Source organism: Oncorhynchus gorbuscha, linkage group LG16, assembly GCF_021184085.1.
Source record: "Oncorhynchus gorbuscha isolate QuinsamMale2020 ecotype Even-year linkage group LG16, OgorEven_v1.0, whole genome shotgun sequence".
In the NCBI taxonomy this organism is placed as follows: domain Eukaryota; kingdom Metazoa; phylum Chordata; class Actinopteri; order Salmoniformes; family Salmonidae; genus Oncorhynchus; species Oncorhynchus gorbuscha.
Genome location: NC_060188.1, coordinates 42,681,029 through 42,708,754, shown reverse-complemented (window position 1 = coordinate 42,708,754; position 27,726 = coordinate 42,681,029). Strand labels below are relative to the sequence as shown.

Sequence of the window (27,726 nt, the reverse complement as noted above, 5' to 3'; positions counted from 1 at the left end):
CTCTAACCCTAGGAAGCTCTTTGCCACCTTCTCCTCCCTCCTGAATCCTCCTCCCCCTCCCCCTCCCTCTCTGCAGACGACTTCGTCAACCATTTTGAAAAGAAGGTCGACGACATCCGATCCTCGTTTGCTAAGTCAAACGACACCGCTGGTTCTGCTCACACTGCCCTACCCTGTGCTCTGACCTCTTTCTCCCCTCTCTCTCCAGATGAAATCTCGCGTCTTGTGACGGCCGGCCGCCCAACAACCTGCCCGCTTGACCCTATCCCCTCCCCTCTTCTCCAGACCATTTCCGGAGACCTTCTCCCTTACCTCACCTCGCTCATCAACTCATCCCTGACCGCTGGCTACGTCCCTTCCGTCTTCAAGAGAGCGAGAGTTGCACCCCTTCTGAAAAAACCTACACTCGATCCCTCCGATGTCAACAATTACAGACCAGTATCCCTTCTTTCTTTTCTCTCCAAAACTCTTGAACGTGCCGTCCTTGGCCAGCTCTCCGGCTATCTCTCTCTGAATGACCTTCTTGATCCAAATCAGTCAGGTTTCAAGACTAGTCATTCAACTGAGACTGCTCTCCTCTGTATCACGGAGGCGCTCCGCACTGCTAAAGCTAACTCTCTCTCCTCTGCTCTCATCCTTCTAGATCTATCGGCTGCCTTCGATACTGTGAACCATCAGATCCTCCTCTCCACCCTCTCCGAGTTGGGCATCTCCGGCGCGGCCCACGCTTGGATTGCGTCCTACCTGACAGGTCGCTCCTACCAGGTGGCGTGGCGAGAATCTGTCTTCTCACCACGCGCTCTCACCACTGGTGTCCCCCAGGGCTCTGTTCTAGGCCCTCTCCTATTCTCGCTATACACCAAGTCACTTGGCTCTGTCATAACCTCACATGGTCTCTCCTATCATTGCTATGCAGACGACACACAACTAATCTTCTCCTTTCCCCCTTCTGATGACCAGGTGGCGAATCGCATCTCTGCATGTCTGGCAGACATATCAGTGTGGATGACGGATCACCACCTCAAGCTGAACCTCGGCAAGACGGAGCTGCTCTTCCTCCCGGGGAAGGACTGCCCGTTCCATGATCTCGCCATCACGGTTGACAACTCCATTGTGTCCTCCTCCCAGAGCGCTAAGAACCTTGGTGTGATCCTGGACAACACCCTGTCGTTCTCAACCAACATCAAGGCGGTGACCCGTTCCTGTAGGTTCATGCTCTACAACATCCGCAGAGTACGACCCTGCCTCACACAGGAAGCGGCGCAGGTCCTAATCCAGGCACTTGTCATCTCCCGTCTGGACTACTGCAACTCACTGTTGGCTGGGCTCCCTGCCTGTGCCATGAAACCCCTTCAACTCATCCAGAACGCCGCAGCCCTTCTGGTATTCAACCTTCCCAAGTTCTCTCACGTCACCCCGCTCCTCCGTTCTCTCCACTGGCTTCCAGTTGAAGCTCGCATCCGCTACAAGACCATGGTGCTTGCCTACGGAGCTGTGAGGGGAACGGCACCTCAGTACCTCCAGGCTCTGATCAGGCCCTACACCCAAACAAGGGCACTGCGTTCATCCACCTCTGGCCTGCTCGCCTCCCTACCACTGAGGAAGTACAGCTCCCGCTCCGCCCAGTCAAAACTGTTCGCTGCTCTGGCCCCCCAATGGTGGAACAAACTCCCTCACGATGCCAGGACAGCGGAGTCAATCACCACCTTCCGGAGACACCTGAAACCCCACCTCTTTAAGGAATACCTAGGATAGGATAAGTATTCCCTCACCCCCCCCTTTAAGATTTAGATGCACTATTGTAAAGTGACTGTTCCACTGGATGTCATAAGGTGAATGCACCAATTTGTAAGTCGCTCTGGATAAGAGCGTCTGCTAAATGACTTAAATGTAAATGTAAAAATGTGACACTGTCTGTGATTTACTTCGACCAGCATGGCTACCACAGCATTCTGCAGCGATATGACATCCTGTCTGGTTTGCACTTAGTGGTACTATCATTTGTTTTTCAACAGGACAATGACCCAACACACCTCCAGGCTGTATAAGAACTATTTGACCAAGAAGGAGAGTGATGGAGTGCTGCATCAGATGACCTGGCCTCAACAATCACCCGACCTCAACCCAATTGAGATGGTTTGGGATGAGTTGGAACGCAGAGTGAAGTCAAAGCAGCCAACAAGTGCTCAGCATATTTTGGAACTCCTTCAAGACATTTGGAAAAGCATTCCAGGTGAAGCTGGTTGAGAGAATGACAATAGTGCACAAAGCTGTCCTCAATGCAAAGGGTGGCTACTTTAAATCCAAATACATTTTGATTTAACACTTTTTTGGTTACATGATTCCATATGTGTTATTTCATAGTTTTGATGTCTTCACTATTATTGTACAATGTTGAAAATAGTACAAATAAAGAAAACCCCTTGAATGAGTAGGTGTGTCCAAACTTGACTTGTACTGTATGTGAGAATGCTGTTCATGGACTACAGTTCAGCGTTCAACACTATCGTCCCCTCCAAGCTCGACACCAAGCTCAGAGCCCTAGGTCTTGACACCGCCCTCGGCATATGGATCCTGGACCTCCTGACGGGCAGACCACAGGCTGTGAGGATTGGCAACAACACCTTCTCCACATTAGTAGAGACTGGTTGGAGGAGCTATAGGAGGACGGGATCATTATAATGTGTTGAATGGACTAAATGGAATGGTGTCAAACACATCAAACACATGGAAAGCACGTTTGACTAGATTCCATTCATTCCATTCCAGCCATTACAATGAGCCCATTCTCCTATAGCTCCTTCCACCAGGCTCTACACTGACTCTTAACACAGGGGCTCCACAGGGGTGTGTCCTCAGTCCTCTGCTGTACTCCCTGTTCACCCACAACTGCAAAGCTTTGCACGATACCAACTCCATCATCAAGTTCGCTGACAACACCACGGTTGTAGGCCTGATAACCATCGACGGGTCAGCCTATAGGGAGGTAAATGAACTGGCATTGTGGTGCCAGGTCAACAACCTCTCTCTCAATGTCAGCAAAACAAAGGAGTTGATTGTTGATTTCAGGAAGCAAAGGAGGGAACATACTCCGACCAATGGGACTGCAGTAAAGAGAGTCAGACTTGTTATTGACCAACAACACCCCCGCTCTTGTTAAGAGGGTGCAACAGCGTCTCTACTTCCTAAGGTGGCTGAAGAAATCCGGCATGCCTCCTCGGGTCCTCTCCAAATACTACTGCTGCACCATCAAGAGCGTCCTGACCGGTTGCATCATGGCCTGGTATGGGAATTGCAAGGCCCTCCAGCGGGTGGTGAAGACGGCCCAGTACACCACTGGGATGGTGCTCCCACCCATCCAGGACATCTACTTGAAACGGTGCATGAGGAAGGCATGCAGCATCATCAAGGACCCCACACACCCCAGCCACGAGCTGTTCTCTCCCTTACCGTTGGGCAGACGGTATCGGAGCATGAGGTCTGATAGAAACTCTCTGAGCCCGTTATCATATACAAGCCATCAGACTGCTGAACACTTGAACTGGAGTGACCACCTGCTCTGATTCTCCACACATGCACACACCCACACTGAGTGTACAGAACATTAGGAACACCTGCTCTTTCCATGACATAGACTGACCAGGTGAATCCAGGTGAAAGCTATAATCCCTTATTGACGTCACCTGCTAAATCCTCTTCAATCAGTGTAAATGAAGGGGAGGAGACAGGTTAAAGGATTTTTAAGCCTTGAGACATGGATTGTGCATGTGTGCCATTCAGAGGGTTAAATGGGCAAGACAAAAGACTTAAGTCCCGTTGAAAGGGGTATGGTAGTAAGTGCCAGGCTCACTGGTTTAAGTGTGTCAAGAACTGCAACGCTCCTGAGTTTTTCACAGTCAACTGTTTCCTGTGTGTATCAAGAATAGTTCACCACGCAAAGGATATTCTGCCAACTTGATTCAACTGCGGGAAGCATTGGAGTCAACATGGACCAGCATCCCTGTGGAATGCTTTCGACACCTTGTAGAGTCCATCATGACCGAATGAATTGAGGCTGTTCTGACAAAAAAAAAGGGGGAGGGGGCTATTTTAGGAAGGTGTTCCTAATGCTTGGTATACTCAGTGTAGATGTATATCTATTTTTCTGATTTCTCTTCAAAGGTGATGGTGAACAATGATACTGCAGTAGGTGCTGTATTGTTTATAGGATTCTGAGGAGGAATGTGCAAAGGTGAATGGAATAGAACCATTCAATATCATTGTAATTCTATGATCGAACCCTCCAGCTCTGTAGGGACATGGGTAGGGATATCAGCACTGAGGAGAGAGGATGTTGCCACAGTTGTGTGAAAGCAGCAGACACTGATAAAAGCTCTGCTCCTGGTTGAGCTCAGTGGGATGCAACATCACAGAACCCCCAGATATAAAAATATTATGTAGAACAGACGTGCTTGTTTCCAGTGTGTAGTAAGAACGGTCCACCACCCAAAGGACATCTGGGAAGCTTTGGAGTCAACATGGGCCAGCATTCCTGTGGAACGCTTTCAACGCCTTGTAGAGTCCATACCCTGAAGAATTGAGGCTGTTGTGAGGGCAAAAGGGGGTGCAACTAAATATTAGGAAGGTGTCCACTCATGCTACACACACACACACACACACACACACACACACACACACACACACACACGCTAAAATGTTTATTCTATTCTACTGCTGTTTACTTCAAGTTCGTATACTAATCTTGTATTTCTTGTTGTTGTTGCATTGTCGAGATGGAACGATGTATACTATGTGTATCCCGTACATACGACTAATACAACTTGTGTGACTAACACTGAGCACAGCGAGCCACACACACGCCTTGCCTCTCCCTCTGACTCAGGCAATAAACCGTGAATGACTTTAAAAAAACATTTTTTTTAAAAACTGACTGCCCTTGAAAACAGCATGCGCTCCAAATGATTTTCTCCCAGCTCAACACCTGATCCAAACAGATATTAAGCATTGCAGGAAGGGGCCCATTTTGAAAAAGAGGGACGATTTCCAAACACTGGTGTTTGCCTTTCTCTGTGTAAATACTATAACAACATTGTTGTGAGCATATCTGTTTTCTCTGATTAGCATAATATAGATTAGATGCTGTAATACCAAACACCAAAATGACATCTCTGAACAGAGAAAACGATGCATTGATTAGGAGTAATATTCAGACGTGATTGAGTAGGAGGCTAAAGGGTGAGAGTGAGCTGCTCACATTATTTCCATACACTTAATTAGCTATACACTGCAAGTGCAAACAGACAAAAGTACAACGTTTAACAGTTTATTATTGTCCAAATTCATATCAGTAGACTTGGAGAAATAAAATTAACTTTTGCTTTTAAACATTCTCTTAAACAAAAATATAATAAGTATTTACAATCACTGGTAAAAATACAACAACAACAAAAAAGCATACAAGCAAATAATTGTCTTTCTAAAAGACACAAGTTACAACAGCTATGAAAAGTGTCAACCAAAGTAAGCCACAGACCAAATCATATCTTTGTAACCGACACTGTGCAGTACAATTGCTACAGTTAAGCTTACAATTGTGCAGTTCTGCTAAATGCCTATAATTTTGTTGAGTTACATAACATCATTTCACATCTCACTTATTGCATTCCAGGTAATATGACAGAACCAGAAGCCAGCGGTTAGCGAGCGGTTTATTTAATAACGCTTACGGAGAAAGCCAGTGTTGTCAGGGGCAACCTTACAGGAATTAGCTTTTGGTTGAATTCCTACTAACGTGACATAATCGCTTCTATCTGGATTATAGTACAGGTTGAATTATAACATTGGGAGTGGATTCAACTGAATGCAGGGAAAATATCATTCCGATATAAAGTCCTTGGACAGAGTACTGTCGGCAATGGTGAAGGTGATCAGCCAATCGAATCTCGACACAGGTAAACTGAACGTACTGATTGAGAAGGCGCAGTTTCAAAGCTAAACTGTTCTAATTGACTACAGGGGGTGTTTTAGTTTTCCCTATGTGCACGACATGCTATTTCTCAGCCTAGTAGTAGGTAAACAGAGGATTGGTAGGGTTTGGCATCAATCAATAAAGTGTTCCCTGATCAATATGACCAGCTGACCTGAATGGCAGAGAGAGGAGCACAGTGAGCCGGGCCATGCAGAGGCAAGCCACACAGTCAGAGGGAAAACACAAGTCAGAACAATATCATCATCCACCGACAAAAATGGATGACTTCTCTAGTCTACGGTAAAGCAAATGTCTTGACGTTTACACAGTTCTACAGCTGTATACTTAAATAAGGCAACTTATTTCAAACGAGGGAATATCCCCATATACACTGAGTATAACAAAACATTCACACCTGCTCCTTCCATGACACAGACTGACCAGGTGAATCCAGGTGAAAAGGTACGATCCCTTATTGACATCACTTTTTAAATCCACTTTAATCCGTGTAAAAGAAGGGGAGGAGACGAGTGAAAGGAGTTTTACGCTTCGAGACATGGCTTGTGTACGTGTGCTTTAAGTGCCTTTGAATGGGGTATGGCAGTAGGAGCCACCGGTTGTTGGCAAGAACTGCAACGCTGCTGGCTTTTTCACGCTCAACAGTTTCCTGTGTGTATCAAGAATGGTCCATCACCCAAAGGACATCCAGACAACTTGTGGAAGCATTGGAGTCAACATGGGCCCTGCGTCCCTGTGGAATGCTTTCGACACCTTGTAGAGTCCATCATGACCGAATGAATTGAGGCTGTTCTGAGGGCAAAGGGGGGGGGGCTATTTTTAGGAAGGTGTTCCTAATGCTTGGTATACTCAGTGTAGATGTGTATCTATTTTTCTGATTTCTCTTCAAAGGTGATGGTGAACAATTACTAAATGACTTAAATGTAAATGTAAATGTATACTGCAGTAGGTGCTGTATTGTTTATAGGATTCTGAGGAGGAATGTGCAAAGGTGAATGGAATAGAACCATTCAATATCATTGTACTTGTATGATCGAACCCTACAGCTCTGTAGGGACATGGGTAGGGATATCAGCGCTGAGGAAGAGAGGATGTTGCCACAGTTGTGTGAAAGCAGCAGACACTGATAAAAGCTCTGCTCCTGGTTGAGCTCAGTGGGATGCAACATCACAGAACCCCCAGATAGAAATATATTATGTAGAACAGACGTGCTTCTTTATCATGTAGACAAGGGAATACTGTCAGCTCTGCACTTGACATCTCTATCGGAGAAACTGAATGTTGTCCCCTCCAGAAAGTGACCCTGCTCACAGTGTGTGGGCTACTTAGGGGCAGGTGGCAGGGGCTTAGGGCATGTTCAGGGGAACTCTTTCAGCGCAGAAGGCAACTAGGCCACAGCCAGTGATGGACCTGGGTCCATCTCCGTGCCATAGGCAACGTGCCTGTCCAAAATTACCCAGAAGCCCTCAGTCAGGAGGCTGGCACTCTATGTTAACTACATAGTACACTACTTTTGTGTCAAATGTAGTGTACTACAGCCCTGGGTTCTGGTCAAAAGTAATGTACTATATAAGGAATAGGGTGCCACTTGGGACGCAGGCGAGGTGTGTGAGGCAAGGAGGCAGTGATTGCAATGAACCTGGTGAGGGCGGCAGAGTCAATACATACAATAACACCTATACAACAACGTATCAGAAACAAAGCAGCAAAGATATATATACAGAGATGGCAGCAAAACAAAGAGAGGGAGAAAGAAAAATCCTTAAAAGATTCCTGCCCAATGACAGAAAAGGGGGAATCACAATCTTGGATTTCATTATAACAAAATATTAAAAATAGTCTTTATAGGAGGACTCTCTGTTCATCTATACATGATCAGTAACATTCATTTATGACAAACCAAAAATATATGTATACATTTATATACGCACGGTATATATCGCCATTCATATTTTCAAGTCTTTGTACGGCAAATAAAACTGAAACAAGCATCACGTACAAACAGCCAAAGAAAATGGATCTAAATGAGAAACTCCAGTTATATCCATAACTACAATACCATTCTGCAGTTTAACCCTCAACCCTAGAGGGTAAAAACATGTTCAGACTGTACAAATAATGAGCCTTCGCTTGCAATAAGAACAAACACTGAAAGCAAATTCTTTAAAATACCCTACAAAATGTACTCTTTTTCCAAAGTGTAGCTATATTTTGAACAAGGAATGTCGACGCATTGCAAACCTGGCATTTAAATACATTTTGCCTTGACGAGCGTTGCTTTTTCTTTTGTTGCCCTGACTATTAAACAAGAATGGGATAGATCACACACTTAATAGCAGAGACGGAAGAGGTACATTAAAACACAACAAATGTGTTGTTTATGCTGCATCCACATATTCCTATCGCATACAAAAAGACTTGACATGTCAAATTAACCTGAAATCATCATGTTTTTACATTTTAGCCTGTAATTTAATAGACAACTGTTAGTCTAACAAACAAACAAACACTGTAAACAAGTTTGTAAGCATCTTTGTAAACAACTTGGGCTTTTGGCTGCATGCCTAGCATTTAACGCTTGCCAACTCTAATGTTTGTACAGTGCTAATACATTGTTTTACTGTACTGCAATAAAGTAACATGTTGTGCTATTCTACAGCAGTGAGCCTTTTTGTTCGTCAACTCATTAAAAACAACTTATAAAATCATTTATTAAACATAGATGTGGCAGCATGACACTAAAGTACCTCATGTTACTGTGGGTTCACAAGACAAGAGTTAACAAGAGAGAGAGCCTCAATGGATGAGGGTGCCTCATACACAATGGCATGAGACGCGCACTCACCTCACTCACTTGCCCTCACCCACTCACTCGCTTCCCCTCGCTCACTCGCTTCCCCTCGCTCACTCGCTGCCCCTCGCTCACTCGCTGCCCCTCGCTCACTCGCTGCCCCTCGCTCACTCGCTGCCCCTCGCTCACTCACTCACTCACTCACTCACTCACTCACTCACTCACTCACTCACTCACTCACTCACTCACTCACTCACTCACAATAAAAGTATTTGTGGAGAGTTTCTGCAGCCTGCTTGATCTCTGCTTCATCAACTAACGAGAAGAAAAATGATTGTTCTGATTTTCTCCCTTCCTGGATATTCTCATATAACTTGTGTTCACATGCCATTTAAAACAGAGCTTCAAGCAAACGACGACGACAAAAAAAAAAAAAAACACTTTCAAGCAGCGACTGAGGAAAAAGTCATTTAAAACACCCGGGACAAGAGAGCACAAAAGCAAATGGAGGTACTGTAAAAAAGACATCAGCGGCCATCGTCCATCCCTTCTTCATCCTCAGCACAGCGTCCCCAAACGCCTGAGCCATATGCCGCGACGTCACACCACATCTCAGTCTGTATACAGTCATGTTTCAGGGGTGTGGGAGTCTAAAAACGTGGGAGCTTCTAAACCCATTTTAAAACGGAGTAAAACAGATGATTGTACAAGTTCTGTGGGGCGTCGTTGGTTTAGCATTGAGCAGCTGTCAGCCGAGCCGGGGAGGGACTAGAGAGGGGCGTGAACCCAGAGGAGAGGCAGCAAGGAAGCTGCTGTAGCTTAGACCACCCCTCCCTCCCTCTCCAACGGCCTGCAGTGTCCGTTCAGGCGTCCAGCCAGCTCTACACCGCTGACACCTGCTCATCTGCAACAGACCAGAGAGGAGAGTTAAAACCATAACTGACACAATGATTCCAGACAAAAGGAGGATCTTACAGCGGTATCATAGACACTATAACAGGCTAACTTAGCGGCTCGCATGAGATCGTGTCACTCTAGTTTGACCAGAAACATGAGAAATACTACCGTTCTATACTGTGACGTCTACTTTTTTATTTTTGATAAGACAGAGAAGAACCAAGAAGCTGACACTCAGATTACAGATAGCATGAACAGTAGGCCAGGTACATCCACATCTCAGCCCTTCAATGGTGAACCATCTGCCAGGAACCCAACTCTGACAGTAAAGTAACTACAGCACTCCAGCAGCATCACATAGACCCCTGAGCTATAGTCTAGTCTAGTACGACATGGCCGGCGCTATAGTCCTCCATGTTAACCTTGGCTGGGGCTGGACTCTGTCGTTCTCCACGTACCATCCTCACTATCCCCTAGGCCCTGAAGGCAGACACTGGCCGGCCGGGACTGGCTCTGGGATTCGTGGTGGAGGAGGTTCACCCCCAGTCTCCGGGCCTCCACCAGGCCTCCGGGGCTCTGTAGCAGCTTAGACCTCTGCAGAGCCACGCTATAGTCAGGCGGCCGCAAGTGGGACGGTCGCAGGGGAGCTCCATCCTGTCCATCGACCAGGGTGAGGCCCTGGTATCCCGGAGGGGTGGGGGGAGGCCCCCTGTACCTATCGTCCTTGGTGGGGGAGGTTACACAGTACACTGGCCGCCGGGAATGGGGGAGGAGACGGGAGGGGGTGTGACGGTGGATGAATGGGGGAGGAGACGGGAGGGGGTGTGACGGTGGATGAATGGGGGAGGAGACGGGAGGGGTGTGTGACGGTGGATGAATGGAGGAGGAGACGGGAGGGGTGTGTGACGGTGGATGAATGGAGGAGGAGACGGGAGGGGTGTGTGCCGGTGGATGAATGGGGAGGAGACGGGAGGGGTGTGTGATGGCGGATGAATGTGGGAGGAGACGAGAGGGGTGTGTGCCGGTGGATGAATGGGGGAGGAGACGGGAGGGGTGTGTGCCGGTGGATGAATGGGGGAGGAGACGGGATGGGGGTGTGCCGGTGGATGAATGGGGGAGGAGACGGGATGGGGGTGTGCCGGTGGATGAATGGGGAGGAGACGGGAGGGGTGTGTGCCGGTGGATGAATGGGGGAGGAGACGGGAGGGGTGTGTGATGGCAGATGAATGGGGGAGGAGACGGGAGGGGTGTGTGCCGGTGGATGAATGGGGGAGGAGACGGGAGGGGTGTGTGCCGGTGGATGAATGGGGGAGGAGACGGGATGGGGGTGTGCCGGTGGATGAATGGGGGAGGAGACGGGATGGGGGTGTGCCGGTGGATGAATGGGGGAGGAGACGGGAGGGGTGTGTGCCGGTGGATGAATGGGGGAGGAGACGGGAGGGGTGTGACGGTAGATGAATGGGGGAGGAGACGGGAGGGGTGTGTGCCGGTGGATGAATGGGGGAGGAGACGGGAGGGGTGTGTGCCGGTGGATGAATGGGGGAGGAGACGGGAGGGGTGTGTGCCGGTGGATGAATGGGGAAGGAGACGGGAGGGGGGTGTGACGGTAGATGAATGGGGGAGGATTAGGTGGATGAATGGGGAGGAGACGGGAGGGGTGTGTGCCGGTGGATGAATGGGAGAGGAGACGGGAGGGGGTGTGACGGTAGATGAATGGGGGAGGAGTAGGTGGATGAATGGGGGAGGAGTAGGTGGATGAATGGGGGAGGAGACGGGAGGGGGGTGTGACGGTGGATGAATGGGGGAGGAGACGGGAGGGGGTGTGACGGTGAATGAATGGGGGAGGAGACGGGAGGGGTGTGTGACGGTGGATGAATGGGGGAGGAGACGGGAGGGGTGTGTGCCGGTGGATGAATGGGGAAGGAGACGGGAGGGGGTGTGACGGTAGATGAATGGGGGAGGATTAGGTGGATGAATGGGGGAGGAGACGGGAGGGGTGTGTGCCGGTGGATGAATGGGAGAGGAGACGGGAGGGGTGTGTGACGGTAGATGAATGGGGGAGGGGTAGGTGGATGAATGGGGGAGGAGACGGGAGGGGGGGGTGTGACGGTAGATGAATGGGGGAGGAGTAGGTGGATGAATGGGGGAGGAGTAGGTGGATGAATGGGGGAGGAAGGGAAAGAGGGAGAAAAGAAACAAAAATGGAGAAAATAAATCAATGAGATGTTTCACCAGCACCATGTAGCAACTAAACCACTCACATAAAGAGATACTTAGGCGTGGCGGGTGAGATAAATGGCAGCAGCAGATTTGGCTCGTACTGTACAGTACTGCACTCTTAATCCTTCTGTCCATCCAGTCAGAGGACAATATATTGGCTTGTCCCAAGTGGACTCTGGTCAAACGTAGTGCACTATCTAGGGAATAGGGTGCCATTTGGGACATATCCATTATCTCGGTTCTCTGCTCCATTACCAGAACACTGTGCTCCATTAACAGAACACTGTCTCTGCTCCATTACCAGAACACTGTGCTCCATTAACAGAAGATTACTGAAACAGGAAAAGCCTGATTGACAGGTTAGATAATGGACCAGCTGAAGAATTAAGTATGTGAGCGAGTAATAGTACATGCTTATGATGAAACTACAGCTGTGCAAACAGCAGAAGCACAAGCAGGGGACCCCACTGTACTGCACTTCCAACGACAGTCTCACGCAGCATGAGTGAAAAAACAGAAGCATTTGAGACTAGTGGCCAGGCACAGCAAGTGCATCCATATCAACAGAATCTGCTTTTGTCATTCCTCCACACACACCACACCCATAGCACGTCACAAGTGGGGTTCACAGTTACACTAACACAACAACACAGTAGCGCTGATAGGAGAGACACACAGAAGACCCTCACCTATGAGGCCTTTCTCTGTGCTTGAGGTGACCATTTTGTAGACGGGATCTGTGCTTTGGGGTGCGTCAGGGCTCTCCCCAGGGGCGGCGGAGACGCCTTCGGTAGTGCGGCGTTTGATGGTGCCGTAGTTCCCCTCGTAGGTGTCCGACAGCGAGGAGGATGAGGCCCAGCTCTGCCGTGATTGGTTTAGCTCTGAACTGTCTCTGGAGAGCCTCTTGGCGTCCTCTCCTCCCCCGGATCCCGCCCCCGGTCCTCCCGCTACCCCAACCCAGGCCGGCCCAGCCTCAACCTCCACTATAGGCCCTGCTAGCTGGGTGTGGCGGAAACCCCCAGGCACTAGGTGGTCCCAGGTGGGGGGTCGGCCCAGCAGGGGGACAGGCAAGCTCTGAAAGCTGTCGTGGGAGTTGGAGGAGCAGGAGGTCCAGCTGCCCCGCCCGCTGTCGGCCACACTGTCCAGGGAGACGTGGTCGGGAGTCAGCTCCTCTGTGGAGGTGGAGGAGGTGAAGGTGGAACCCCGCATCACCTGGCCCCGCGCCAACGAACTGACCAGGAGGAGAAAGGAGGAAACACAATGAAACAGAGAAGAACGATGAACCCAACAGAGAAACAAGTAAAATAACTTACCAGGAGAGAAAACACAATGAAACAGAGAAGGAAGCAAGAGTAAACAAGAGTTCATTTCCTCTCACCTTGAAGGACAAAGCAACAAGGTGAACGATTCCTGTGTAATATGTCCTGTTACCTCCTCCCTCCTCCCTCCATCCCAATACCTCTCAGTCTCACAAGCAGAGCACAAAGTGTTTCTAGGATTTTATCACTGTACCCGCCATATGGTAAAGGTGTGCTCCTCTCCTTTCTTTCATTAACCAGACAGCGTTTCATTCACTGAACTGTTTATTACGAAGCGTAAAAAATCAAATTGATTTAATGAACCGACTGACGCCGCAGCAGGTTCCCAGGTAATGAAATATTACACAAAAGCAGAGTGTGGTCAAGAAGTCAATTATTTATTTATTTGTTGTATTTATGTCAGGGATGCCTCATCATGGAGGGACAGTAAAAGGCGGTTGTTTACCTGTTGGAATTTTAAATGGCTGTGCACATAAAATGAGCAACACAGTTCATTTGGGACAGAGAGCAAACATGTGATGCTGATAAACAGTGGCCCCTTTATGATTTCCTGTTCACAGTGTGAATGAGGACATAATTGGAACCCCTTATTGGGGAACTCCTTTGAGGAAGTATATTATGTGTGTGTGTGTGTGTGTTGGTTCTTCTATCCTTGTGGGATAGATAGTAAAACAAGAAAATTCTACCTTGTGGGGACATTTCCCTCATCCCAATGAGGACAAAGGCTATTTTAAGCTTAGGGGTTAGGTTCAGGGTTAGGTTACAATTAGGGTTAGTGTGAAGGAACATTTTATGTTTGTGCTTTACTAATAACCAATTTGACTGGGTTCGTGCAAGTCACTGATTAAACGTGCCTGGGAGGAATCCTCACAATCAGTATCGGAAATTTGGTAGTACAGCCAGAACATTGTTTTGAGAACGGAAAGGGATATCTCAGTTTCAAGGTCTCAGCTTGGAGAGGCGAAGCCTCGTGAGCTATTGGTCGGTCACATGCACAAACCAAACGTTAATGATGAATTATTTATGAATAAGCTAAATCAGGCAAATATAACCTGTCTGTGTAAGTAGTATAAGACATCTAGTATAAGACATCTAACGGGACTGCCCCGGCGGAGCTCACTCCAGACTGGTACTTTATGCATTTAAGTTTGACTGTGACCTCCAGGATGCTGTTAATAAAGAATGACTCATTTAAGATTGACTTCAGGTATCCCTGGTGGTAATTTCCATGACAATCGGGTAAAGCGTTAGGAGTTTAAAGTTAGGATTTTTTTATGGAAATACATTTTAGGTCCCCATGAGGATAGAGGAACAAAACACGTGTGTATGTGTGTGTGTCTGTGTGAGAGAGTCTAATACTGTGTGTATTACCTAGTGCTGGGCTGGCTGCAGTCAGAGTTGGCGTGTGTGAGCTGCATGGTGATGCCTGGGGTCTCAGTGGTGTCCCTGGCCTTGGTGCCTAGGCGCTCCTCTGCAGGGCCAGCAGGCATTGAGTCCACAGAGCAGTTACTGACGATGCTGGAGCGGGACGAGATCTCACTGTGGCTGGAGTCGGACAGGTTGTCGGATTTCACTGCAGGCATCAGGGCATAGCCTGGGGAGAGAGGACGAGACGATCAGCCTGGAGTTGTGCTCGTTCACACACAGCCTGTAACAAACGAGGTGGGAGACACTGCTTTGTACTACAGGCTCACTACATTGGCAGGCCAGCAGCATGTCTAACACTGATCCTGACTAGTTTAATGAAATTGTTTTATTAAATCGTTCAAAAAATGAGTCATTGTAAATAAGAAGTTGTTCTTAACTGACTTGTTTAGTTAAATAAAGGTAAAATATATATATAGTTGAAGTCAGAAGTTGACATACATTTAGGTTGGAGTCACTAAAACTTGTTTTTCAACCACTCCACACATTTCTTGTTAACAAACTATAGTGTTGGCAAGTCGGTTAGAACATCTACTTTGTGCATGACACAAGTCACTTTCCCAACAATTGTTTATGGACAGATTATTTCTCTTATAATTCACTGTATCACAATTCCAGTGGGTCAGAAGTTTACATACACTAAGTTGACTCTGCCTTCAAACAGCTTGGAAAATTCCAGGGAATTATGTCATGGCTTTAGAAACTTTTGATAGGCTAATTGACATCATTTGAGTCAATTGGAGGTGTACCTGTGGATGTATTTCAAGGCCTACCTTCAAACTCAGTGCCTCTTTGCTTGACATCATGGAAAACTCAAAATAAATCAGCCCATTTTTTTTTGTTGCCCTCCACAAGTCTGGTTACAATAGTACGCAAGTATTAACACCATGGGACCACACAGCCATCATACCACTCAGGAAGGAGACGCGTTCTTTCTCCTAGAGATGAACGTACTTTGATGCGAAAAGTGCAAATCAATCCCAGAACAACAGCAAAGGACCGTGTGAAGATGCTGGAGGAAACAGGTACAAATGTATCTATATCCACAGTAAAATGAGTACTATATCGACATAAACTGAAAGGCCGCTCAGCGAGGAAGAAGCCACTGCTCCAAAACCGCCATAGAGAAGCCAGACTACGGTTTGCAACTGCACATGGGGACAAAGAACATACTTTTTGGATAAATGTCTGATGAAACAAAAATAGAACTGTTTGGCCATAATGACCATATTTTTGTTTGGAGGAAAAAGGGGGAGGTTTGCAAGCCGAAGAACACTCTTCCAACCGTGAAGCACGGGGGTGGCAGCATCATGTTGTGGGGGTGCTTTGCTGCATGAGGGACTGGTGCACTTCACAAAATAGATGGCATCATGAGTGAGGAAAAGTATGTGGATATATTGAAGCAACATTTCAAAACATCAGTCAGGAAGTTAAAGCTTGGTCTTAAATGGGTGTTCCAAATGGACAATAACCCCAAGCATACTTCCAAAGTTGTGGCAAAATGGCTTAAGGACAACAAAGTCAAGGTATCGGAGTGTCCATCACAAAGCCCTGACCTCAATCCCATAGAAAATGTGTAGGCAGAACTGAAAAAACTTGTGCGAGCAAGGCCTACAAATCTGACTCAGTTACACCATCTCTGTCAGGAGGAATGGGCCAAAATTCACCCAACTTATTGTGGGAAGCTTGTGGAAGGCACCCGAAACATTTGACCCAAGTTAAACAATAAAAAACTCAATGATTTGGGCGAATGTGCATGTAAACTTCAAACTTCCAACTGGATATAAAAAAAATCCAGTGTTTATCTCATCTTCATCAAAAAGAACAGCGAATAATCAACATTAAAACAATAGAAAACGGGAGCTCCCTTATAACCACATTGCCATTGACCTGTGAAGTCTCTTAAACACAACCGACTAACCCTAAAACTTTTTATATCTTCTGAATGTAATAAATACAGTCCAATATCTAAGAATCAGTTATTACATATTGTAATAGTGACATTTTGAATGAACAAATTATTAAAACTAGCTGCATTGTATTAATAACTATGCATAGGTTGTCAAATTGTTGTAGATCTACTTGGACTGAACCTTAACCAACATGTACCATACAGTACATGGACACGTTCCCTATCATTCAATGAACTGCTGAAAACTCATGACAAAACTTCAAGTACACATAGAATATTTCTCCAGTTCCCTTCACACAGAATGTCCTTTCTCAGTCTATCTCGGTACTCTAAGCCAACTTGTGTGCCGTATTCTACACAGGGAGTATTGTAGTCTCAGTCTGTCTGTCAGATAGTTTTTCTCCTCTTGTGTCGGTCTCTGCAGAGCCATGCAAAGGCCCTGCTGGGGCTGGCTGACCTCCTGGCCTGACCGTTAGCCTGCTCAGCACGTCCCTGTCCTGGGCTACCCTCCTGGGCCTTAGAGGACCCTGTCTGCCCCTGATCCTCCACTGGTGGCCTAACCATCACCAACGCAGCCAACTTCTCCCTAGACTGACTCCTCTCCCTCAGCATCCTGAATGGGGAAAGCTCTCTCAACCTCTTCCGCAATAGAGAATCTGGAGGTTTGGGCCTGGGGGGTGTTACAGGCGCTGGCCCTTTCTGGGCCTCTGTCTGGGGAGCGGGCGTCCCTCGCCAGGTGGCCTTTGCGGACTCTGATCCTGGGTCTCCTTGAGGCCCGGAGTGGAGTGGAGCCCTGAGAGTGCTAATCATCCCTGACCTGGGGCTGAACGCTGGACCTGCCTGGGGGCCTTGGTAGCTCCATCTCCCTAGCACTGCCTGCTCGGTCTCCATCTCTCTGTCCCTGTCTTCCTCCCTGTCTCTGCTGTGCTGCCTGGTCATCTGCAGTAACCTCTTGTGGAGGAGAGCCCCACCTATGCCGTAGCTGCGGGTGCCCGCCGTGCCCGCCTTGGTGCTGGCCTCGCTGGTCAGAGAGGACGACGAGCCAGACATGTTCATTTGGCTGTTGGAGTTATGCTGAGGCTTGGCCATGCCACCCACTGTAGACAAACAGGAGAGACAGGGAGAACGATTGAGGAGCCTGATGGCAAAGATAAAACTAAATTACCGTATGGATAGGTGAGATGAGGGGAAAAGAAGATGCTTTGAGTATATGGGCAGTGTATGCATGCGTGTGTATTTTGGGTGTGAGGGATGTTGGTTTTGAGGTGCTGATACAGAGGGTGCGGACCGTGAGGTACAAACCTTGAGGTGCGGGTATGATATGGGCTATGTTTCGTTGTGAGATGAAAGAATGGATGGGAGTCGATTCTGATGTGAGAGGTCATGTGCAGTAGAGCCAGGATGTAGACGTTTGGGATGCAAGGTAATAATGTAAGCTGTAATATAATGTGCAGTAGCCAGCAGGGTTTGGGTCAATTCAATAATGAAATTGTAGTCAATTCAGCAAGTAAACCAAATTCCAAGTACACATTTAAAGCACTGAAGAGGATTGGAATCAGTGTACTTCCTGGATGGACAAGAATTGAAATGGAATTGACCCCAACCTTGGTAACCAGGATGGTAATGTTTTAAGCGGTAGGTAATGTAGTATGCAGTAACCGGGATGTAGACCTTTGCGCGGGGAGCCCTGTGGCGAGATTGTGGGGCTGGAGTGCAGGGAGGACACGATGGACACGGTGTCTTCAGCAGACCTCTTCCCACTCCAGGGACTGTCCTCTGATTGGCTGAGCTGGGAGCTGGGAGGCCTCTTTATCACTAGGGGAGAGCTGGAGTCTGGGAACAGGTGAGAGACAGAGATGTACACTGTTGGAGTCTGGCACAGACAGGGACATACACTGTTAGAAAGAGCCATACAGCGGGTGTGGCACCATTATTGTACTACAGAATATTAACGATTTGGCCACGTCTCCCTTGTAAAAGAGGTCTTCTGGCCTCAATTGGACTTCCTGGATAAATTAAAAGATCACCCACAAGACATCACGATCTCATCGTTAACAAGGACTCACTATAAATGAACTCACTAATACGAAACATGTTTACATTGACATAGAAATAGTGTGATCAAACTCAATTGTCCTGGAATTATATACCGTATCTTCTGATGCTATTTCTAGGGACCAATATATTGTCAGTATACTGTAACTAACAATTAATTTGAACAAATAAATAAATGAAAATTGAGATACTTAGTCAATTGCACAACTGAATGCATTCAACCGAAATGTGTCCGTCTTCTACAAATCGGTAAAATTCAGGTAACTTTTCCCAAATTCCCATCTTTTTCCTGAAATCCTGGTTGAAAGATTCCTGCTTTCATGCTTACTTCATCCTGATCCCAAGGATCTTCCAACCGGGATTTCTGGAAAACCTGGGAATTTTGTGAAAGGCACCAGGTATTCGGCAACACTAGAAGAGCGTAACAGTTCCAGTGACTCACTGTGTGTGGCGTGAATGTCCTTGGCGGTGCTCTTCTTCCGTTGGGGGTAGAGGGGTACCTGGATCTGTAGCACCTGGGACACGCGGTTCTGGGCCTTCCCCCCGGGCAGCGCCGAGCGCAGCGACACAGGAGAGATGTCCGACTTGGTGGACCGTCGCTCGCTCAGGTTCTTGGACACTGCAGTCATGGAAAGAGGAAATCATTCATCATAATAACAGAGACAGCAGCGCTGATCAATGGCCTGACCAGGAGATGAGTTACTTCAGAGGGTTGGTGTGTAAATATAGTAAACACAGAGAGAGGAAAATTAAGAAGGTAGTCACACAGACAGGAAATTGAAATGCATCTTACACATTTAAAGGGAGATGAATGAAATGGGTATAATTGTATGAAAAACATTTATTTGTACACTTGACTCATTTCTAATCAACAAAGGCATAACTCCCTCCTCTCTCAATAGGGCATTGCAGAAGGTTCTTCTCAACTGTGAAACAACTGAAGCCCACTAGGTGGCAGTGTTGGGCAAGTTAAACACCCAATAAGTGTCAAACGCTCAAGTGAAAAACACAACTTCATTACAAGTGCATTGAGGAAATGTTGTCCCACAGCTCTCTCCCCTGAAATGACTATTAAAGTGTGCCTTTTGTAGGAGAGTAAAATAACCTTCAGTTCTGTGAGAGAAGAGCTCGGCGGGAGGCTGGGAGCATCAGAGTCGAGAGAATTACCCAACCCTGTCACAGCCAGTGACGGCAAGGGGATGATATAGCCTGGTAACACTTGGTGTTTCTAAGTGATTCTAGGTGACTATAAGTGTTATACGGGGTTGCATTTGGCCACCGACATTGTGGTTACGGTGTAGACTCACAGGTGCTGTAAACAGGCTCACACTGTAGAGACATAATCTGGTGTTTCTCCTCGTCCGTCTCCACCGCCAGGTTGGACAGGTACTGCTTGACCTTACGGGCCATCTGAGCGTCCTCGTACAGCTTCTTAGCGTTGAGCAGCGAGCTGCGACGCACGCGCTTCTTGTGGGCCCCGCCCTGCACGTCCAACATGTTGGAGTTGGTGCTGCCCTGACTCAGAGACCTGGAGAGGGGGAGAAAAGGGGGTGTCGGATGGGAGGAGAAGTGGATGGAATGAGGGATGGAGGGAGGGAGCCAGGGTTGAGAGGAAGGCAGGGCATAATGGAAGGCGGGGTGAAGTGAAGAACGGAGGGAATAAGAGAGAGGAAGGGAGGGAGACGGGTCAGTTCTCCAGGACTCCAGTGGAGGCACTTAACAGACATGCATAACAGACATACTACCTTGTTCAACGGTCACTGTGGCATACAGTCTGGACATTCAGAGAGAACACTTTATAACTGATGGGCAGGTCACTAAAACACCATTCTGATGCTGACTGTAAACAGAGCACTGGAGCACAGCAGGTTATAACAACCATGCGACAAGGCCGTCTCACGCTGATGCACCATGCTTAAACGTGGGTCGATAAATAAAAAAAATAACATTCTGTTTGACGAAGACAGTCGAAAAGGGTTAGAAAATGAAAGGAATGAAAAATCAAAGTCAGGGGAAAATGGCAGGATGCACACACAACGCAAAACGGACTCAAGAGTCAATGGTGACCTTTGGGAAAGGATGGACACAGGCGCACACTGTGAATGAAAGGGTTAGGGACTGAATGGTACATGTAGGGGAGGGGGCATGCGGTTTGGGGGGGGACACTGGCCACTTGGGGGTGCATGGTGACTGGATGACTGGACTATTACCAGGGGACTTACCCTAAACTCTTCCACCTCTTCTTCCTGCAAGCAAGACCCAATGACATTGAAGCAACGTGGCTTACAGAGACAGTACAGTCAAGGAAGGACAGGGACACAGTGACCACATGAGGAGATTGGGGGACAGAGCAAAGGGAAAACACCGGGAACTTGCCACATTCCCCACTTTAACTGTGTGTGTGGGACATTTCATGCCGAATGTAACTCTTGTGAATCCACCTTGTGTTTTGCCATTATGTCCAGTAGCAGTGAGAAGTGTGAAAGAGGGGTGTGTGTATACTTTCTGTTTTGAGAATGGATGTACAGTGCATTATGAAAGTATTCAGACCCCTGGAATTTTTCCACATTTTGTTACATTACAGCCTCATTCTAAAATGTATTCACTTGTTTTTTCCCCCTAGTCAATCTACACACAATACCCCATAATGACAATGGGATAACAGATTTTTATACATTTTTTCACATTGATGAAAATATAAAGAACAAATATCTTATTTACATGAAGGATTCAGACCCTTTGCTATGAGACTCGAAATTGAGCTCAGGTGCATCCTGTTTCCATTGATCATCCTTGAGATGTTGCTACATCTTGATTGGAGTCCACCTGTGGTAAATTCAAATTGATTGGACATGATTTGAAAAGGCACACACCTGTCTATATAAAAGTGCCACAGTTGACAGTGCAAACCAAGCCACGAGGTCGAATTAATTGTCCGTAGAGCTCAGAGACAGGATTGTGTCCAGGTGCAGATTTGGGGAAGGGTACCAAAATATTTCTGCAGCATTTATGAGTAATCGGGGGGAGAAGGGCATTGGTCAGGGAGGTAACCAAGAACCCGATGGTCGCTCTGACAGCGCTCCAGAGTTCCTCTGCAGAGATGGGAGAACCTTCCAGAAGGACAACCATCTCTGCAGCACTCCACCAATCAGGCCTTTATGTTTGTGGCCAGACGGAAGCCACTCCTCAGTTAAAGACACCTAAAGGACAAAGACCATGAGAAACAAGATTCTCTGGTCTGATGAAACCTAGATTGAACTCTTTGGCCTGAATGCCAAGCGTCACCTGGCACTATCCCTACGGTGAAGCATGATGGTGGGAGCATCATGCCCGAGGAGATGTTTTTCAGGGGCAGGGACTGGGAGACTAGTCAGGATCAAGGGAAAGATGAACAGAGCAAAGTACAGAGATATCCTTGATGAAAACCTGCTCCAGAGCGCTCAGGTCTTCAGACTGGGGCGAAGGTTCACCTTCCAGCAGGACAACGACCCTAAGCACACAGCCAAAACAACACAGGAGTGGCTTTGGGACAAATTTCTGAATGTCCTTGAGTGGCCCAACCAGAGCCTGGACTTGAACCCGATAAAATAAGCTCTGGAGAGACCTGAAAATAGCTGTGCAGTGACACTCCCCATCCAACCTGACAGCGCTTGAGAAGCTCTGCAGAGAAGAATGGGAGAAACTCCCCAAATACAGGTGTGCCAAGCTTGTAGCATCATTCCAAAGGAGACTCAAGGCTGTAATCACTGTCAAAGGTGCTTTAACAAAGTCCTGAGTAAAGGGTCTGAATAAAGGGTCTAATGTGATATTTCCTTTTTAATTTTTTATATATACACTTGCAAACATTTCTAAAAACCTGTTTTGTCTTTGTCATTACAGGGTATTGGGTGTAGATTGATGAGGATTTTGTTTTTTTGTTTTTAATCCATTTTAGAATAAGGCTGTAACGTAACAAATTGTGGGTAAATGTCAGGGGGTCTTGAATGCTTTCCGAACGCACTTTATAGTGGGAAACTGGTGCTGCTTGGTGTGGAGGGAGCCTGAAGGGGGCAGGCATGCACTGTCTGTGACAGGCTGGACTGTAGGACACACTGGGTAGTACAGGGGGCGGAGAGTAGGCAGATGACACCTCTACCCCCTGATACCTTATCAGCTATCATTTCATTCCCCTCATGGTTAAGGGTAGGATTGGGAGAGGTTGAGAGGATTGAGAGTGCTGATCTAGGATCAGGTCCCCCAAGTCCATGTAATCTTATTCAATATGATCTAAAAAGGCTCGACTAGATCTGTGTTTGAGGGCAGTAAATGTAGCCAGGGGAGCGAGCACCCACCTCTGTCGGAACATAAGAGCTGGGTCCATGTTGGCTGAGGTCATACGGACAACGTGACGGATCTCCTTGGCGATCATCCTCAGCTTCTCAAAGTTCACCAGACCGTCTACTTTAGAGTCATTACCTGCGGCGAAAACAGTCATGTGAGCTTTTCTTCAACTTCATTAAATGTGCAATCTAGGTTTTCATAAAAACAACAAAGCGTGGGGTGACCATCACTTATTTCGGTAAATATCTGAGGGAGATATAACACTCAAACACTAATGACTGGTTCCCTCCTTCAGCCTGTTTAATTGGGTTACATTTAAGAGCCGAGCGCTGGTTTTTGAACCAGAAGGGTGTGTGTGTGTGACACTTAATGTGTAGCTGTTCATGTGTTCTCACAGCATTTCGCATTAGATGGGAGTGATTGATTTACTTCTCACATTATCATGCATCGTCTACACTTCTGCTAACACCGTGTGATAACAATGGGTTCCCTGGCCTGTGCAACACATCTCACTGTGAGGAGATACCGGCAAACACACGCTAATGGGGGAATCAAAATAAACGTCATTAACGTCTTCCATCTGTCATCCCAATCACCAAACCATCCATTTCCTGTTTTAGTACTACACCATTTTTGGACTTTTTAAAACTTTGCATAATACCGAAATCTCTGTGGTTGTTCTAACTTGGTCTCATAAGGGATGCCGAAGCAAAAAGGGAAGCAGAAGTAAAAAACCCCTGAGCAAAGCTTGAGAGTGACCTCTGTTTCAGCTGTGCCAGGGGGAAGTGGAAAACCAAGGCCCATATGGAAACCGCCCGGAAACAACATGTCAATGACCCCAATATGGTTTGAAAGCTTTTTCCATCTTAAACAGCAAGTCTGTGAAATGCTAATGTAGCTAATGGACAGAAGATTAGTCCGTTGTCTAATGAGTGCCTGAGTTAGGCATGATTCACTGTATATATGCTAATACAGTACATGCCAATAAGAGTATACTGGCGGAAGGTGCAACGGTCTAGATGTAAAAACACTGGACTTTAACTAGCTAAGAACTCAACATGAAAAGTTAACATGATGAGGTTTCAGTCAAAACAATGACCTTAAATTCTTTGGGACTGAAGGGCAGTATTGAGTAGCTTGGATGAATAAGGTGACTAGAATAAACTGCCTGCTACTCAGGCCCAGTTGCTGATATATGCATATTATTAGTATATTTGGATAGAAAACACTCTGAAGTTTCTAAAAACTGTTTGAATGATGTCTGTGAGTATAACAGAACTCATATGGCAGGCAAAAACCTGAGAAAAAATCCAACCAGGAAGTGGGAAATCTGAAGTTTGTAGTTTTTCAACTGCTTGCTTATCGAATATAGTGTCTATGGGCATATTGCACTTCCTAAGGCTTCCACTAGATGTCAACAGTCTTTAGAACCTTGTTTGATGCTTCTACTGTGAGGAGGGGGGAATAGGAGCTGAATGAGTCAGAGGTCTGCCAGAGTGCCATGAGCTGACCACGCGCGTTCACGTGAGAGTTAGCTTGAGTTCCATTGCATTTCTACAGACAAAGGAATTCTCCGGTTGAAACATTATTGAAGATTTATGATAAAAACATCCTAAAGATTGATTCTATACATCGTTAGACATGTTTCTACGAACTGTAACGGAACTTTTTGACTGTCTGCTCGCACCTCAGGAAATTTGGATTACAGGGCTAATTGCGCAAACAAAAAGGAGGTATTTGGACATAAATGATGGACTTTATCGAACAAATCAAAAACTATTGTGGAACTGGGATTCCTGGGAGTGCATTCTGATGAAGATCATCAAAGGTAAGTGAATATTTATTATGCTATTTCTGACTTTGTTGACTCCACAACATGGCGGATATCTGTATGGCTTGTTTTGTTTTGTCTGAGCGCCGTACTCAGATTATTGCATGGTGTGCTTTTTCAGTATAGCTTTTTTGAAATCTGACACAGCGGTTGCATTAACGAGAAGTCGATCTAAAATTCCATGCATAACACTTGTATCTTTTAGCAATGTTTATTATGAGTATTTCTGTAAATTGATGTGGCTCTCTGCAAAATCATCGGATGTTTTGGAACTACTGAACGTAAAGCGTCAATGTAAACTGAGATTTTTGGATATAAATATGAACTTTATCGAATAAAACATACATGTATTTTGTAACATGAAGTCCTATGAGTGTCATCTGATGAAGATCAAAGGTTAGTGATTAATTTTATCTCTATTTCTGCTTTTTTGTGGCTCCTCTCTTTGGCTGGAAAAATGGCTGTGTTTTTCTGTGACTAGGTACTGACTTAACATAATCGGCAGGGTAGCCTAGTGGTTAGAGTGTTGGACTAGTAACCGAAAGGTTGCAAGTTCATATCCCCGAGCTGTCGTTCTGCCCCTAAACAGGCAGTTAACCCACTGTTCCTAGGCCGTCATTGAAAATAAGAGTTTGTTCTTAACTGTCTTGCCTAGTTAAATAAAGGTAAAAAAAATATTTAAAAAATCGTTTGGTGTGCTTTCGTCGTAAAGCCTTTTGAAATCGGACACTGTGGCTGGAGATTATCTTTAAAATGGTGTGAAATACTTGTATGTTTGAGGAATTTTAATTATGGGATTTCTGTTGTTTTGAATTTGGCGCCCTGCACTTTCACTGGCTGTTGTTGAGGTGGGACGCTACCGTCTCGAATATCCCAGAGAGGTTAAATCACTGTGACAGGTCGCTCTAGCAAATTATATTGTATAACATCTTAATCCGACAAGTGTGTATAAATAAAGTTTAGATAAACAGGTAACACTCTTTTTTGGATAATCCCAAGCAGATGGTTTATAGATGTTCAGTCTATGTCCAATAACTGTCAACAACATTTCTACTATCTACTAACCCCTATCCTAACCCTAATCTTGACCTGATTACCCTTTTTCAAACCTAACCCTTTTTCTAACCTTAGCAAGCAGTTGCTTATCAACAGATGGTTTGTTGATAGTATGACCATCTGTAGAGCATCTTTATGGGACTCTCCAAGTAAAGAGTGACCAATAAATTAATCCGATATGGTTTCCACTGGACAAGATTAAGGTATTTTAGGCAGGCACTGAGAAAGGCATCCATACCTTCATGTAGGAAGGTGAGGTCCTTCTTGACGACGGGGAACAGGGGGATAATGGGCGGCTGCATGCTCTGGCTGCTCAGGACGTTGCGGTACTTGGCCATGTTCCTGGACGGGTCGAAGATGTCCTGCAGGTCGCGGAACAGCTTGTCGTACTTACTGGGCAGCTTCTCCCACGATGACCTGAGACGAGCTATCGGAGCCAGATTTAGGCCACTGTCGGGCAGGAGACAAGGAGGAGAGGTCAGGGGTTAGGGTTCAAACCACTGTCGAGGAAAAGACTAGGAGGAGAGGTGAGGGTTTGGGGTTCAGACCACTGTAGAGGAAGAGACAAGGAGGAGAGGTCAGCGGTTGGGGTTCGGACCACTGTTGGGAAGAAGACAAGGAAGAGAGTTCAGGGGTTAGGATTCAGACCACAGCTATAGAGGAGAGATGGTAAGGTAGGTAAGCCTTGTCCAAGCTAGAATGGCCTATAGGGCAACAACAGCCCATCTCCTGTATCTGCAGTGTGGGCGCGAGGCCGCTTGATGTACACCCTGGACAGGACACTTGAGAGATTGGTTAGGGCTCAAAAACTCTCCTTCAGTGGCTTTCCAGTGGTTTTCTGCCCTGCTCTACTTTCCTTCATCCACACTTAGCTAAATAAAGTGGACAAGTGAGAGGCAGCCCACAGTTAGACCTCATCCTCATACCCTCTCAGTCTTTTCACATCAACGCAGATGAAAGAGAAGAAGCAAGGAAAGGAAACAACATGAGAGTATAGAGACACCCAGAGGCTAGGAAAAGGTGAGTCCGCTCTGAACTGAACGGGAGAGGAGTGGGGAAGCAGGGCGAGCTGGCCAGATGACCACTCCACTGCCCAGACCAGCCTAGACACAACATGCACACAGTACAGAGACACACTTCAGGGAATACAGAAGTGAAAGCTGAAAGCAATGTGTACCACTTAGGGGATGATGCACATTATCACAATTGAGTACTACTCTCTTTCTTGAATGTATACCCATTCACTCACTAGGGTTGGGCGGTATGCAGATTTTCATACCGTTCCTGTACCATACTGGTGTATAAAGCTGTATTGCTTACATTTCTGCCATACCTTACCTCATTGTTAACCTATAGATGTATATAGGATACTGGACCCGGGCTCAGGGACGGCCAACTCTGGAGATCTGTTCCATCTCTACTGAGATGGGTCGATCTGCTTTTAGTTTGAGTTTTTTCACCTTAAGTGTGGAATGATCTACAACGCACTTTAAAATTGGAGGGAAAAAAAAGGTTCAATAAAAAACTACCGGCAGTGCACACAAGGGGCGCTATTTCTTTCCAAATATATATATAAATATATTTTTTTTAAGCACAAAACAACTTCAGGCAGCAGGGATCTTGATCCAGGGGGGGATTGATTGTCTCTGCTGAAACCATGAAGCTTGGTCTTGCAAGCTAGCCACTTAGCTAGCAAGTTAGCAAACTAAATCCATAGCTTGACCCCTGAGCTGGAGATAACTATCTCAGGTGTGCCAAATATATGAACTTATAGTTAGTTATAAAGCAGGGGCGTACCACTCCCCCTGCATTTTGTTTTCATAATATACAATTCATTTTTACAGTATAGAAAATCATACCGTCTGTATTTCAAAATAACCCGGTATACATAGTATACTGCCTAAGCCTATGACT

The 27,726-nt window shown here is 46.5% G+C and overlaps 1 protein-coding gene across 7 annotated transcripts in view; it reads right to left on the bottom strand.

The window, feature by feature from the left end:
- Nucleotides 1–8,945: 8,945 nt before the first annotated feature.
- Nucleotides 8,946–27,726, bottom strand: part of LOC123999125 (rap guanine nucleotide exchange factor 6-like) — a 136,432-nt gene continuing 117,651 nt past the window's right edge. For 4 of the 7 annotated variants that reach the window (XM_046304557.1, XM_046304558.1, XM_046304559.1 and 1 more), the window contains 11 exons: nucleotides 26,051–26,262; nucleotides 22,937–23,060; nucleotides 20,828–20,851; nucleotides 19,913–20,133; nucleotides 19,048–19,224; nucleotides 18,222–18,383; nucleotides 17,522–17,647; nucleotides 14,585–14,807; nucleotides 12,584–13,125; nucleotides 10,133–10,423; nucleotides 8,946–9,681 (listed from right to left, as the gene is read on the bottom strand). In XM_046304557.1, the coding sequence (XP_046160513.1) occupies nucleotides 9,659–9,681; nucleotides 10,133–10,423; nucleotides 12,584–13,125; nucleotides 14,585–14,807; nucleotides 17,522–17,647; nucleotides 18,222–18,383; nucleotides 19,048–19,224; nucleotides 19,913–20,133; nucleotides 20,828–20,851; nucleotides 22,937–23,060; nucleotides 26,051–26,262 (2,125 nt within the window). In that variant the 3' untranslated portion in view covers nucleotides 8,946–9,658. The remainder of the gene's footprint in view (nucleotides 9,682–10,132; nucleotides 10,424–12,583; nucleotides 13,126–14,584; nucleotides 14,808–17,521; nucleotides 17,648–18,221; nucleotides 18,384–19,047; nucleotides 19,225–19,912; nucleotides 20,134–20,827; nucleotides 20,852–22,936; nucleotides 23,061–26,050; nucleotides 26,263–27,726) is intronic. The other 3 variants (XM_046304560.1, XM_046304562.1, XM_046304564.1) reach the window with 2 other exon arrangements.